Consider the following 14,739-nt stretch of genomic DNA (forward strand, 5'->3'; position numbering starts at 1 on the left):
GACATTGATTGAAAATGTATGAAAAGGAGGGTGAAATAATTAATGGATCAACATCCCTGGGGAGACAGGAGGTAAAGGGGGAAATTTATTTGTGCTCTTATCTCTCCAGGGCCATGAATATGTCCTTTGTTTATCATAAATCAGTGTTAATCTGTCATAATGTAATGGGAAAATGATTCTTGACATGTTCTAAGAGTACATAATAGCAGACAGAAAAGATTGCATGCTGAAATGTTGTTGGTTCTGTTCTGATTCCTAAAGAGTATACTCTTTAAGTCACAGACTTAATTGTCATTCCTTTGGTATAACAGTAAAAATTTAATGGAAGACTCCTAAAGATTCCAATATAATACAGACAAAATGCAGAAGTATTTCAAGAACATATTTTGGAGCACTGGGCAGGTCAATAAAATAATGCATGAACTACCAAATGTGACCTAGGAACTCCCTAAAAACATCACATTAAGTTCTATTCTCTGTCAGCATCCTGACTTTTCTTTGTGACTCTTATCTTCACTCATGACTTTTTTCCCTCTTACATGCACACCAGCCTAAACACTCTTTCAAAATCTACATTGTTCATTGTGGTTATTTTGTTTCACTTTCAATGAAATCCTGGAAAATAATCTAAGCCTAATGCCTCTCTCTCCTCTCTCTCTCTCTCCCACACACCTCCCCCTCTCTCGCTGTCTCTCTCACATACAGTGGTGGTCGTGGTAAGCCACTAAAGAAATAAAACAAAGCAAGGTGTTGAACCAGACCCAGCCATATCTTCACAATTAACACGTATAATGTTTTAAGAGATTAATAAAAAAAAAGAAAAAAAGTCAGCAGAAATGGAGGAAAGCTCTACATCCAAAATTCCATCAAATTGACAGGCTGTAAGTTTAGATAGTAATCCTGCAGATTCAAATCAGCATAGGATCTTTACAAAATACTGATGCCTGGCTCCCACCCCCAGATATTCTGATTTAGTTGGTCTAGAGTTTAAGCTGGGCAGCAGGAGTTCCTAAAAGCTCTCCAGCTGGTTCTAATGTGCAGTCAAGTTTGGAACCCACTGCCCTAACATTAAGAACCATTAACCTGAATTCCTCCCTCCCTTTCTTCTTCTGCTTGATTTGTAGCCTCTCCACCGGTCTCCTTGCCTTGAAAACCCTCTTGCCTCCAGTCTGTTCTTCTCACAGCTTAGTATATAATTTTTTTTTCAGGTCAATAACTTTATTGTCTCTGTTTGAAAACTATTCACAGAAAATTGCAATTTTGTTTAGCTTTCTCAGCAGCCCAGTCCTGAGCTCTGAGGAAACTTGCCTTCTTCTGAGCTACCTGATCTTTCTTTTGGGCAAGAGACATTTTGGGATGGTTCCACCTCTTCTTTTTAACTTCTTTCTTAGGCTTTTTGTCATAGACTGGATTCTCTCCTATAGCAGCATGGGCTTTCTTGTATATTTCCTCCATGTCTGGAGTTACATTGTTCTTTATGTATTGACAGAATTGTTTCTTGTAAGCATCTTCATCTTCTTCCATTAGGTAATTCATATAATTTGTAACATTTTAACCCATGATGTGCTTCTGATGTAATTCTGCATGGAATTTGTTGCTTTCTGAATCATAACTGGGGAATAGATAAGCTGCCAGCCACAGCTCCTTTCACAGCCCCCCAAAACTTGATTTCCAGTGGTGGTTCTGGCAAGCTCTGCATCCAAGTAGCAGGTGAAGGCCCCAGGTTGAGCTCAGTACTTCCCACATTGTAGTTCACCTCCCCGGTTCCCTCCACCTGGCCTACATAGCTCTTGTCCCTGCCACACTTGTTGAGGAGCCTGCGGGCCAGCAGCAGCCCACCACAATATGCTGCAGCATGATTTGTCAGGCCAACCTTCACACAATACTTCGGAAGTTCATGAACATGAGCTGCACAGACTATCATATCCCGTTCTATATGGGCATGAGCAATCTGATAAATAATATCCCTGTTAGTTACATGAACTATCATCCTGTATTTGGATGTGTTGTACTTATTTTTATCCTGGATTATGAAGCATTTCCGAGCATAGTAATCAGTTTTACCTTCTCGTCTTCTCTAAATTTCACTTGGTATATCTTGAAATAGGCCTTATTCTTGACAACTTTAACAAATCCCATCCTGCAGAATAGAGACCTGCATCCGTGGCTCACCATAGACCAGTATGTTATCTTTTGAGAGCACATCTCTGCTTAAAATTCAATGGTTTTTCTGTTACCTTTAGAATAAAGTCTGATTATTGAAGCATTCAGACCCTTCATGATCTCATTTCTGTTTGTCTCCAGCCTCAGTACCTTACTTTTCTTTACATGTATCCCAGTCCCAACCATGATGATGAATTATGTCAGTTTCCAGGTCATGCTATGCTGTTTCTCTCCTTGTATCTCCTGTATACTATGCCTAGAATGCTCCCTTCTCCTTCTCTGCCTAACTCCTTATTTCTTGAAGTTCATCCCGGGTGCCACCTACCTCCTTTAAGAAATCTTCCCTGACCCCTGGCCTAGGTTAGATATCATCCTCTGCTGCTCTAGCTCCTTCAGCATTTATCTATTATAGTGCCTATATTGTCTTAGAGTTATTTACCTGTCTGTCTCTCTTCCTGGATTGTGAGGTTCTCTGGAGTTGTGACTGTATCCTGCTTGTCTTTGTATATTAGGCCCTCATGTAGTGCCTTGCATATAGTATGTGCTTAATAAATATATATTGTATGAATGAACATATATTCTCTACAACAGGAAATTAGTGTTACATGCTCATGATCCATTGAGAGACATGCCAGGAGTTGCAAACTTTCTTTAAGGGCCAGAAGGTAAATATTTTCAGCTTTGTGAGCCATACTGTCTCTGTGGCGATTACTCAATTCCTTCTATTCCTAGTGTTCTAAGTGTTTTTATCAAGAAAGGTTGCTGGATTTTGTCACATGCCTTTTCTGCATCAATTGAGATGATCATGTGGTTTTCCTTCTTTGATTTATTGAAGTAGTGTATTACATTAATTGATTTTCTTGTGTTGAACCAGCCTTGCATACCTGGGATAAATTCCACTTGATCGTGGTATAGAATTCTTTTAATGGGCTGTCAGAATCAGTTTACTAGTATTTTGTTGAGGATTTTTGCATCTATATTCATAAGAGATATTGGTCTGTAATTTTCTTTTCTGTGGTGTCTTTATCTGGCCTTTGTATGAGGGTGATGTTGGCCTTGTAGAATGAATTATGGAGTATTCCCTCCTCTTCAATTTTTTGGAAGAGTTTGAGCAGAATTGAAGTTAAGTCTTCTTGGAATGTTTGGTAGAATTCTACTTTAAAGCCGTCTGTTTCTGGCTTTTCTTAGTCAGCAGGTTTTTGATTACTGATTCAATGTCTTTAATAGGAATTGATTTGTTGAGATCTTATATTTTTTCTTGATTGAATGTAGGTAGGTTGTATGTTTCTAAGAATTTGTCCATTTCATCTAGTTTATCTAATTCATTGGTGTACAGTTATTTGTACAAAATTGTTTCTTTTGTTGCTTATGCTTTTGATGTCGTATCTAAGAATCCATTGCCAAATCCCATGTCATAGAGATTTGTCCCTATGTTATCTTCTAAGAGTTGTATATGTTTAGCCTTTATGGTTGTGTCCTTGAGCCATTTTGAATTGACTTTTTTATGTGGTATGAGATAGAGTTCTATTTCATTATTCTGTATGTGGATATCCTGTTTTCTCAACATCATTCTATCATTCATTGAAGAGACTGTTCTTTCCCCCTGGCAGGTACTTAGCACCCTTTTCAAAAACCAATTGGCCAAAGATATGTGGATCTATTTCTGGACTGTCAGTTCTGTTCCACAGATCTATTTGTTTGTCTTTCTGCTATTACCACATTGTTTTTATTACTGTCACTTGTAATGCAATTTGAATTCAGGAAGTGTAAGTCCTCCAACTTGCTCTTTTTCAAGATTGCTTTGGCTATTTGGGACCCCTTGCAGTTCCATATAAATTTGAGGATTGGGTTTTGCATTTCCACCCAAAAGGGATTTTAATAGGGATTGCATTGAATTTCTATATTGCTTTGGATAATAGTGACATATTATCCACACAATGTTAACTCTTCCATTCCATGAACATTATATGTTTTGGCATTTATTTAGATCTTCTTTAATTTCTTTAAGTAATGTTTTATAGTTTTCAGTATATGAGTCATTTGTATTCTTAGTTAAATTTTTCCTAAATATTTTATTCTTTTGGATGCTATTGTAAATGTAATTGGTTTCTTAATTTCCTCTTTGGATTGGTCATTGCTAGTGTTCACAATTGTCTGTTGTGTACTGATCTTGTACCCTGCCACTTTGCTGAATTCATTTATTAGCCCTAATAGTTTTCTTGTGCATTCCTTTGGGCTTTCTATATATAAGACCATCTCATCTACAAATAGAGATAATTTTACCTCCTCCTTTCCAATTTGGATACCTTTTATTTCTTTTCCTTGCCTAATTGCTCTGGCAAGAACTTCTAGTATAATATTGAACAGGAGTTTATGAAAAGAGGGCATCTTTGTCTTCCTGATCTTAGGGTGAATGTTTTAACTCATTCACTATTGAGTATGATGTTATCTGTGGGGTTTTCATAAATCATGTTGAGAAAGTTACCTTTTATTCCTACTTTTCTGTGTTTTCTTTTATCAAGATGCTAAATACTGCTGAATGCCTTTACTACATCTATTGAGATAGTCATGTAGTTTTAATACTTCATTTTATTTATGTAGTTTATTACATTGATTGATTTTCCTATGTTGAACCACCCTTGCATTCCTGGGATGAATCCCACTTGGTCATGGTATGTAATCTTTTTAATATATCGTAGCATTCATTTTACTAGTATTTTGTTGAGAATTTTTGCATCTGTATTCATAAGGGAAATTAGCCTGTAATTTTGTTTTCCTGTGATGTCTTTGCCAGGTTTTGGTATCAAAGTAATCCTGACCTGATTGAATGAATTAGGAAGTGTTCCCTCTTCTTGAATTCTTCTTTAATGTTTGGTAGTCTTCGTCCATGAAGCCATCTATCTGGTCCTGGACTTTTCTTTGGTGGAAGGTTTTTGATTATTGATTCAAATCCCTTTACTTTTTATAGGTTTGTAGATGTTTTTTTTCTTCTTGAGTCAATTTTGATAATTGATGTAATTCTAAGAATTTTTCCATTTCCTGTGGATGATCCAATTTTTTGGTGTCCAATTGTTCATAATATTTTCTTATAATCCTTTTTATTTCTATAAGGTCAATAGTGATATCACCATATAACTTTTTGATTTCAGTTATTTACGCCCTTTCTCTTTTTTCTTTGTTAGTATAGCTAAAGATTTGTTAATTTTATTGATTTTTCAAAGAACCAACTTTTTGGTTTTGTTGATTCTCTCTGTTGTTTTTCTGTTCTCTGTTTCATTTATTTCCACTCTAATCTTAATTATTTTATTTCCTTTCCTCCTCTAACTTTGGGCTTATGTTGCTCTTGTTTATCTAGTTCCTCAAGATGTAAGTTTAGATTATTAATTTGAGATCTTTCTTTATTAATATAGGCATTCATAGCTACAAATTTTCCTTTGAGCACTGCCTTCACTACAGCCCATAAGTTTTGATATGTTTTGTCTTTGTTTTCATTTGTCTCTGTTTTCTAATTTCTCTTGTAATTTCTTCTTTAACCCATTGTTTTTTTTTTTTTTAGGAGTATGCTGTTTAATATCCATATATTTGTAAAATTTCCATTTTTCCTTCTCTAACTGATTTCTAGCTTCATTCCATTGTGGTAAGAGAAGTTACTTTTTATGATTTCAATATTTAAAATTTTATTTAGATTTCTCCTGTGCCCTAACATATGGTGTATCCTAGAAAATGATCCATGTGCACTTAAGAAGACTGTGTATTCTGCCATCGTTGGGTGAATTGTTCTATTTATGTTGATTATATCTAATTTATAGTGTTGTTCAGGTCCTCTGTTTCCTTAATGATCTTCTGTTTAGATGTTCTATCCTATGTTCAAAGTGGTGTAAAGAAATCTCCAACCATTATTGTAGAACTGTGTATTTCTCCCTTCAATACTGTCAGTGTTTGCCTTGTATATTTTGGTGCTCTGCTGTTAGGTGCACATATGTTTATAACTGTGAAATCTTGTTGAATTGGCCCTTTTATCAATATATAATGTCCTTTGTGTCTTTCATAGTTTTTGACTTAGAGTCTATTTTGTCTGATGTTAATATAGCCACCCCTGCTCTCTTTTGATTACTATTTTAATGAATAATTTTTTTTATCCTTTCACTTTCAGCCTATTTGTATTTATGGATCTAAGATTGGTCTCTTATAAACAACATATGGTTGAGTCATGTTTCTTTATCCATTCTACCAGTCTCTGCGTTTTGATTGGAGAGTCTAATCCATTTACATTTAAGTAAATTATTTATAAGGCAAGATTTACTTTGGCCATTTTACTAATTGTTTCTGTAAGTCTTACCCCTTTTTTGTCCCTTCTTTCCGCCAATACTGCCTGCCTTTTTCTTTAGATGATCTTTTATAATGAGTCATTTTGAATCACTTATCCTTTCCTTTTGTGTAGATGTTCTAGATATTTTCTTTATGGTTACCATAAGGATTACATTTAGCATACTAAATCTATTCCAATTTAGGATGTGTTGATCCCAACTTGACTTCAATAGCCTCCACATACATGGTACCTATATTCTTCCATCTGCCCCCTCCCTCTCTCTCTTTACATTTTTTTTAAATTAGAGAAATTGTGGGTTTACAGAACAATCATGAAAAATACAGTGTTCCATATACTACCCTATTATTAACACTCTGTATTGGTGTGATACATTTGTTATAATTGATGAAAGCACATTTTTATAATTATACTATTAACTCTAGCCCATGGTTTAACTTAGGATTCACTGTTTGTGGTCAACCTTCTCTTTTATGCTGTTCTTGTCACAAATGACATCTTTATGCATTGTGAGCCCAGTAACAAAGATTAACACCTGTTTTTTATGTATTTGAATTTTAAGCCTTATAGGAAGTAAGGTACAGCATTAAAAATGGAAAATGAAATAATACTGGATTTTATATTTACCCATGTTATGACTTACACTGAAGATCTTTATTCATCTAGCATCAAGATAATGACTAGCGTCCTTTCCTTTCAACATGGAAGACTTCCTTTAGTATTTCCTTTAAGGCAGGCCTAGTGGTAATGAACTCCCTTGGTTTTTGTTTGTCCAGAAATGTCCTAATTTTCCCCTCATTTTTGAAGGACAATTTTACTGTGAATATTATTCTTGGGAACAGTTTTTTTTTTTTCTTTCAGCACTTCAAATCTGTACTCCCATTGCCTTCTAGCTTCCATGGTTTCTATTGAGAAATTAGATGTTAATATTATTAAAGGCCCCTTATATATGACATGTCACTTCTGTCTTGCTGTCTTTGTCCTTGGTACTGCACAGTTTGATCATAATGTGTCCTGATGTAGATCTGTTTAGGTTCATCCTGCTTGGTGTTTGTTGAACATCTTGGATTTATATATTCAAATCTTTCTTTAGATTTGGGGGATTTTCTCTCATTATTTCTTCAAATATATATATAAATTTGGCCCTTTATCTGTCTCTTCTCCTTCTGGGACTCTGATGATGCATACATTGGTATGCTTGATGGTTGCTACAGGTTCCTCAGGCTCTGTTCATTTTTTTTTTCATTCTTTTTTCTTCAGTTCAACCTGAACAATTTCAATTGTTTGGCCTTTGAGTTTGTACATCCTTTCTTCTGCCTCCTCCAGTATGGTTCAAGAACCTTCAGTTATTGTACTTTGGGTTCCATAATTTCCATTTGGTTCTTCTTTATAATTTCTATGTCATTATCAAAATACTTATTTTGTTCATGTTATTTTCCTGATTTCATTTATTCTTTATCTATGTTTTCCTTTAGTTAATTGATCCTATTTATGAGAGTTGTCCTAATATCTTTGATTAGTGATTCCAAAGACTGTGCTTCCTCTTGAATGTTTTCTGTCAAATTCTTTTTTTCCTGTCTCCTTATATGCTTTACAATTTTTTGTAAATATTCTCAGTGTTATGTTGTAGCCATTCTGGAAATCAAATTTTCCTGCTCTTCAGTCCACCAGACTAAGAACAAGAAGAAAAAAAAAAAAGAAGAAAAGGGGGAGAAAAGAAGGAAAGAGAGAGAGAAAAAAAGAAAAAAATTACTAACAATGAAACAACCCCCCCACACACACACAATAAAAGAAAAAAAACAACCAACCAAAAACCAAAGAAAAAGTGTTGCACGACTCTTTATGTCCCTGCAGATGCTAGTGTGAGGCCAGAAGATGCTGCTCCTGAGGCTAGCATTTGTGCTGGGCCCTCAGGGATCCCCCAGACTAAACAACAGAAGAGAGAAAGAAGGAGCCCAACCAATGAACAAGTGCACTGGGTCTTTAAGTCCTGGTAGATGCTGGTTTGAGACCAGAAGCAATTGCTGCAGAATGGCTGAAACCAAGGCCAGAGTCTATGCTGTGCTGTAGGGATCTGCCAGACCAGGAAATGCTACCATACAGAAGGATAAAAAGGCATCTACAGAAGGTTGCCTAGCTCTTTACATCAAGGTGGATGCTTCTTGGAAGCTGGAAGTGCTGCTGCCCAGAGGGCCAAAACTGAGGCCAGTTTCTGCACTAGTCCCTTGGGGATCCCCCAGAGTCATTTTGACCCTCAACCCTAACTTTTAAAGAGGAGGTTTTCTCTGCCAGCCCTGGCCCCAGTGGGCCACTCCTGGAATCTGGGCCATATTGTTACAGCCATATCCATAGCCATGGGCTGTGCAGAGTGCTGGTCATCACTTCATGCTTTCACTTAAGCTTAACTCTTGGCAGCCTCTTGCTTTCTCTGGCACTCTTGTAATTGTTCTAAATGTCCCTTCTGGTTCCAGAGTTACAACTTAGTTAATTCTAGTCTCTTTTTCTAGCTCTTTCACTTTTGTAGCAGAGGAAGTGACTTGTAAAATTTCCTACTCCACCATTTTGCACCTGCACTCTACTTTTAATTTTTTTGTCTTTGGTTTTGGCAGTTCAATTATCATGTGACTAGATTTTTTTGATCTTATCTTTCTTGGGGTTTACAAGCTTCTGGAATATTGTCTACCATAAGTTTTGGAAAATTTTCCAATGTTATCCCTTCAAATATCATTTCTATATCATTCTCTTTTCTATTGAGACTTCTATTACATGTATGTTAGACCTTTTCATTGTGACCCATGTGTCTCTTGTGTGTCTGTATTTTCCATTCTTCTTTCTCTCTATCCTTCAGTTTGGATCTTTTCTATTAATCTGATGTCTAGTTCTTTAACCTTATCTTTTGCTATATCCAATCTCCTGTAATTGCATCTATTGAATTCCTAAGTTCAGATTCAGAATTTCTGTTTGGTTCTTTTTATAAATTCCAATTTTATGGTAAAATTACTTTTTCTCCATTTTCTTAAACATATTAATTATAGTTATTTTGAAGACTACTGATTTTAGTATCTGAATCACCTGTGGTTCTGTTTCTGTCATTGGTTTTTTCTCTTGGTTTTTCAGTCATGTAATGCCTTGACATGCCTATTAAATTTTGATTGAATCTTGGGGACTATGTATAAGAAATTTTAGAGGCTTCAGATTATGGTATCTTCTTCCAAGTAAGGTTCATCTTATCCTGTGCCCAGAAGATAGAGACTGATCACCTTAATCTTGCCTGCATGCAGATTGGACCACAGTTTTGGAAAGGGTCAGCTTATCTCCAGTTCACTCTGCTTCTAGGGCATGGTCCTCCAGTGCTTTTAACTGAGAGCTTGGTGTGTTCACCTCAACTCTCAGGCTTATCTCCTCAACATGGCAAAGTTCCAGATATTCTCCTCTATTTTTCAGAGAGCTTTTGCTTTTTTTTTTTTTTTTTTTTTTTCCATTTTTTCTTCTTACCTGGCCAACATCTTGAGGGAAAAATCTGGCTGTGTGTCAGGTTTAGTTCTTTGCCCCTCTCTTCTCACCTGGATTTTTTTTTTTTTTATTAAATTCAGTTTTATTGAAATACATTCATACACCATACAATCATCCATGATATACAATCCACTGTTCACAGTATGATAACATAGTTATGCGTTCATCACCACAATCTATCTCTGAACATTTTCCTTACATCAGAAAGAACCAGAACAAGAATAAAAAATAAAAGTGAAAAAAGAACACCCAAATCATCCCCCCATCCCACCCCGTTTGTCCTTTAGTTTTTATCCCCATTCCTCCACTCATCCATATACTAGATAAAGGGGGTGTGATCCACAAGGTCTTCACAATCACACTGTCACCCCTTGTAATCTACATTATTATATAATTGTCTTCAGGAGTCCAGACTGCTGGGTTGGAGTTTGTCTCACCTGGATTTTGAACACTTACATTTTCAATTTTTATTTTACCAGCCCCTCAAGACCACCAGAGATCTACTGATTTCTTAACTCTCAGCAGCAGTCCTCTGCATGGGTAAATCCCATATTCTCAGCCTATTGCTCTATGCCCATAATCAGCAAATGCTCCCAGGGAGGAAGCAGCTGCAGACCTTCTCTTCTCTCTGTGGTTCTCTTCTCCAGAATCCTGGACCTTCTACTCCTCATTGCTTCAATAGCTTTCTGATTTTTTTTTTCCCCTGGCTTTTCTAGTTCTTGGCAGGAACCTTGATCAGCCTCAAGCTACTCTTTATACCCTGAAGCAGAAGCTGTTCAGCCTTGTCTTTTTTAAATTTATATTTTTGTTTATCATTCTTAGTGTTCTAATATAAATATAATAGTTTTCAATGACTGTTACAGGAAAGATTATTTCTTTGTACTTCAAACATTTATTGTGTACTCTGTGCCTGCCAGACACTGTGTTGGTTGCTGGGGATAAAAAACATAAATAAAACATAGCCCCTATCCTTAAGGTACTTACAGCCTAGTAGGGGAGAAAATTATGTGAATAAATAGAATACAGTATAATATATGCTGTAACAGAAATATGCATTGTGTTTATTATAAAAGAAGTGATGTGCACAGGAGAAGAATGAATTCTTTCTCAGATGATCAGGAATTTAAATGATGTAAAAGAGCTTACCAGGTGAAAAAAGGCTGGCAAGACCTTTAAAGCAAAAGGGACAGTGTTCAGTGGCACAGAGGCATGAAACAGGACCACATTGTGTGCAGAAAACTACAAGTAGTTGAATAATGTCAGAGTGTACAAACTTTTCAGAGGCTGTGCAGAGCTATTCATACTTGCTTTTCAATGGGTTAACACTTGGATAGCTTTTTATTTATTGGAGGAAATATGGATATAAATTAAAAGAATAGTCAGCTCTTGGTATTAGCATTTGCTTTGTCTCTCTCCACACCATCCATTGCCTTTTGTGTCTACTCATAAATGCTTCATTGATTTCCCCCACTGATTTTCTTTGAGCCTAAGCTATAATCCCACCTGCCTTCTAAAAATTGCATATCCTCTTATTTTAGTTCAGCTCATCTGAAAATGAGCTCATCTTTCTTCCTTCCTGATCATTTCTAAACTTAGGTCTGCCTCCCATGTTCCACCTAGTTTCCAACCTAAGCTTGAAACTTTAGAGTTCCCTGTCCTCCATCACTCATGGCCCATAACCTACCAAATATTATGGATTCTTAATTCTTAATGGACCTCAAATCTGTTTCTTTCCACCATCTCTGTCATGTATTTAGTCCAATATTTTATCATTACTTCATGTCTAGGCTATCTGAAATCATTTTTTTCCCTCCAGTTCATTCTGTAAATCATGGCTTGGCATTCAAGGCCCTATGCATTCTCACCCAAACCGTCTTTCTTAGTTTTACCACTACCATTCCACCTCAAATTCTGTTTTCTAGACCAGTTGGTCAACTTGTCTCCCCAAAACGTCACTCACACTATTCTACCTCCATAGCTCATGCCATATACCCATTTGATACCTAAAAAATTTACCTACATATATAATTAATCTCATCTGCCTTTTGCATCTTAGATTTTTTTCTTATCTGAGTGACTACTTTCCTCTGAGTTCCTATAGCATTTATTTACTACATTGTGTTTGTGTGTTTTTGTGTATACCACTTGCTGCTCAACTGGATTGTAAGCACATGGAAGTCAGGAACTCTGACTTGTATTCCTTTGTGTGACACAGTGTCTTGCACATAGTTGTGAAGCAAATAATTATTAATTGATCATTCAAAATATGCTTCCTTGCTCTAAATATTAGCCTTTGTATTTTTGTTTCTGAAATGTATATGTTGAGGTTGGGCATCTTTTACTTGAAACATTTGATTATTTATCAGAAAAATGCAATTTTCTAAAACAGAATCTTTAACCTGGTAATGTAATAAAATGAAAATCTGTAATTGAAGGGAGCTATATTATTGGAGAGAGACAGAAATAACCATTTCTGTGGATTTTCCTTTAGATTGACAGTGTGAAAATTGTTCACATTCATTCCGTCATCATCTTGCGACGTTCTGATAAGAGGAAGGACCGAGTGGAAATTTCTCCAGAGCAGCTGTCTGCAGCTTCAACAGAGGCGGAGATATCCTTATTGGTCAATAAGAAGCTTTTCATGCTCTCGGGCGTCTGGGCCACATTGTCCTGCTTACTGCCATCATCTTCCTGTAGGCAGTTTCATAATTTTGTTTCTGGTGACTGTTCCCCAGTTTTCATCTTTATCCCTTTCATCCAATTGGTTAATCAGAGTTTCTCTCTTTCTTTCCTTTTGAGCGACTTTTATTGGAATAATCAAGAATTTCTAACATTCCTGCTCCTAAAAGTTGAAAGATCCCAAGGTCAAATCTATGGGGATTCCACCTTCCTCCATATTCCTCACCACCACCACCCCCCGCCCCCGCAACACACACACACTCCATTTCCTACTGCCTCCACGGTTTTCCTAGTAACATTTAATTTTTAGGCCTTTCGTTATCATCACTATCCTTTGGAGAGATTCTCTTCCGGGACTCCCTCTTTAAAAAGTGCAATGCTGAGAACTGAATGCAATATTCTATTTTATATATATTCTCTTTGCATATATATATACACACATACACACATACAGAAAAACAATCAAATGGGGAATTTGTTTCCTGTCATCTGGACTCTATAACAGCTAAAGAAAGTTAAATTTGCATCAGTTGTTTTAGTAATTTATTGTTCTTTTGGATCAAATTAATCTGGTAGCCAACCAAAAGGTAATTTTTAAGAATAGGTAATATAAAATTCAAAAGATACAAAAAAGTATACAAGAAATGTTTTTTTTCCAAACTCTGTCCCCAAGTTCTCCCACTATCCCCAGAGAGATAACAATTGTTAATTAGCATTTCATATATCCTGCATACAGAAGCATATATGAATATTTTCTTTTTAAAAAGTGTTTAAAACATATGATAGCTTTTGACATACAGTGGTCTTCATCTTTTTTTCACCTAACAGAGCCTCTTGAAAATAGTCCATATCAGTATATAGAGCTGCCTCATTCTGATGACTGCAATGTGCCATTATTTATTTTGCTTGTCTTTATGTACATATTTAGGTTGTTGCCTGTTTCCCTCCACCCTCACCCAGTCTCTGATTGGCAAAAAATTATATCTTATATCTTGCAATATTAATTTGCATTTTTCTTATAGTGTAAATTTGATCAGATTTTCATTTTTAAGAGTCGTTTGTGTTTTCTTTTTCTGTGAATTATCTTATTTCCTTTGCCCGTTTTTCTATTCACTTGAAATCTTTTCCTTAATAATTTATAGGTACTCTGTATATTAAGAAAATTAGCCCTTTATGATAAGAATAGCAATTTTTTCCAGTTTGTTTATGACATGATTTTTTCCCAATCAACTTAAATTTTTTTGGCATGATCATATTTATCAATCTCTTCTTATGGTGTGTGCTTTTTTATATCTTTTAAAACTTTATTTTGATATAATTACAGATTCATAGGAAGTTGCAAAAGTAGTAGAAAGGTATCATTCACCCACTTTCCTCTGAAGGTTACATCTTACATAACTAGAGTACAATATAAAAACCAGGAAATTGACATTGATACAATGTGTGTAGTTCTATGCTATTTTATCACATGCATACATTTCTGTAACCACCAGGGCAGTCAGCATAAAGAACTATCCTGTCACTATAAAGATCTCCCACTTGCTCCTCCTCTATAGTCACACCCTCCCACTCACCCGTCCCCTTCTTCCCCAAGCCCCCCTGCCATTCCTAACCTTACAGCCACTAATCTGTTCTCCATCTCCTTGTTATGTTACATTTTCCTGTTTCTTTGCATGCCTGGTAATGTTTGATTGGATGTCACATATTGTGCATTTTGCCTTGGGTGCTGGATAATTTTGCATTCCTAAACATATTATTGAGCTTTGTTCTGAGATGCTGTTAAGTTACTTGGAAACAGCTGGATCTTTTTGAGTCTTGTTTTAAGAATTTGCTTGGTGGGACCAGAGTAGCTTTTAGTGTAGGATTAATTTTTCCACCTGAGGGAAGACCCTTCTGAGTACCCTACCTGATGCCTCCTGAATTGTGAGGTTTTCCATTCTGGTGGGTGGGGGCAGCCGCTGGTCCCTGTCCAGGCTGAGCATGAGGCATGGTCGCCTGTAATCCTTTGGGTGGTCCTTCTCCAGCTCTTGGGTAGTTTACCCATTTGTGTGTATTTG

General features: G+C 36.2%; 1 protein-coding gene across 2 annotated transcripts in view; it reads left to right on the forward strand.

Moving 5' to 3' along the window:
- BRCC3 (BRCA1/BRCA2-containing complex subunit 3) overlaps positions 1-14,739 on the forward strand; it is a 130,651-nt gene that overhangs the window by 4,661 nt on the left and 111,251 nt on the right. For both annotated transcript variants that reach the window (XM_037821074.1, XM_037821075.1), the window contains exon 4: positions 12,495-12,614. In XM_037821074.1, the coding sequence (XP_037677002.1) occupies positions 12,495-12,614 (120 nt within the window). The remainder of the gene's footprint in view (positions 1-12,494; positions 12,615-14,739) is intronic.

Source organism: Choloepus didactylus, chromosome X (genome assembly GCF_015220235.1).
Source record: "Choloepus didactylus isolate mChoDid1 chromosome X, mChoDid1.pri, whole genome shotgun sequence".
NCBI classification, from domain to species: domain Eukaryota; kingdom Metazoa; phylum Chordata; class Mammalia; order Pilosa; family Megalonychidae; genus Choloepus; species Choloepus didactylus.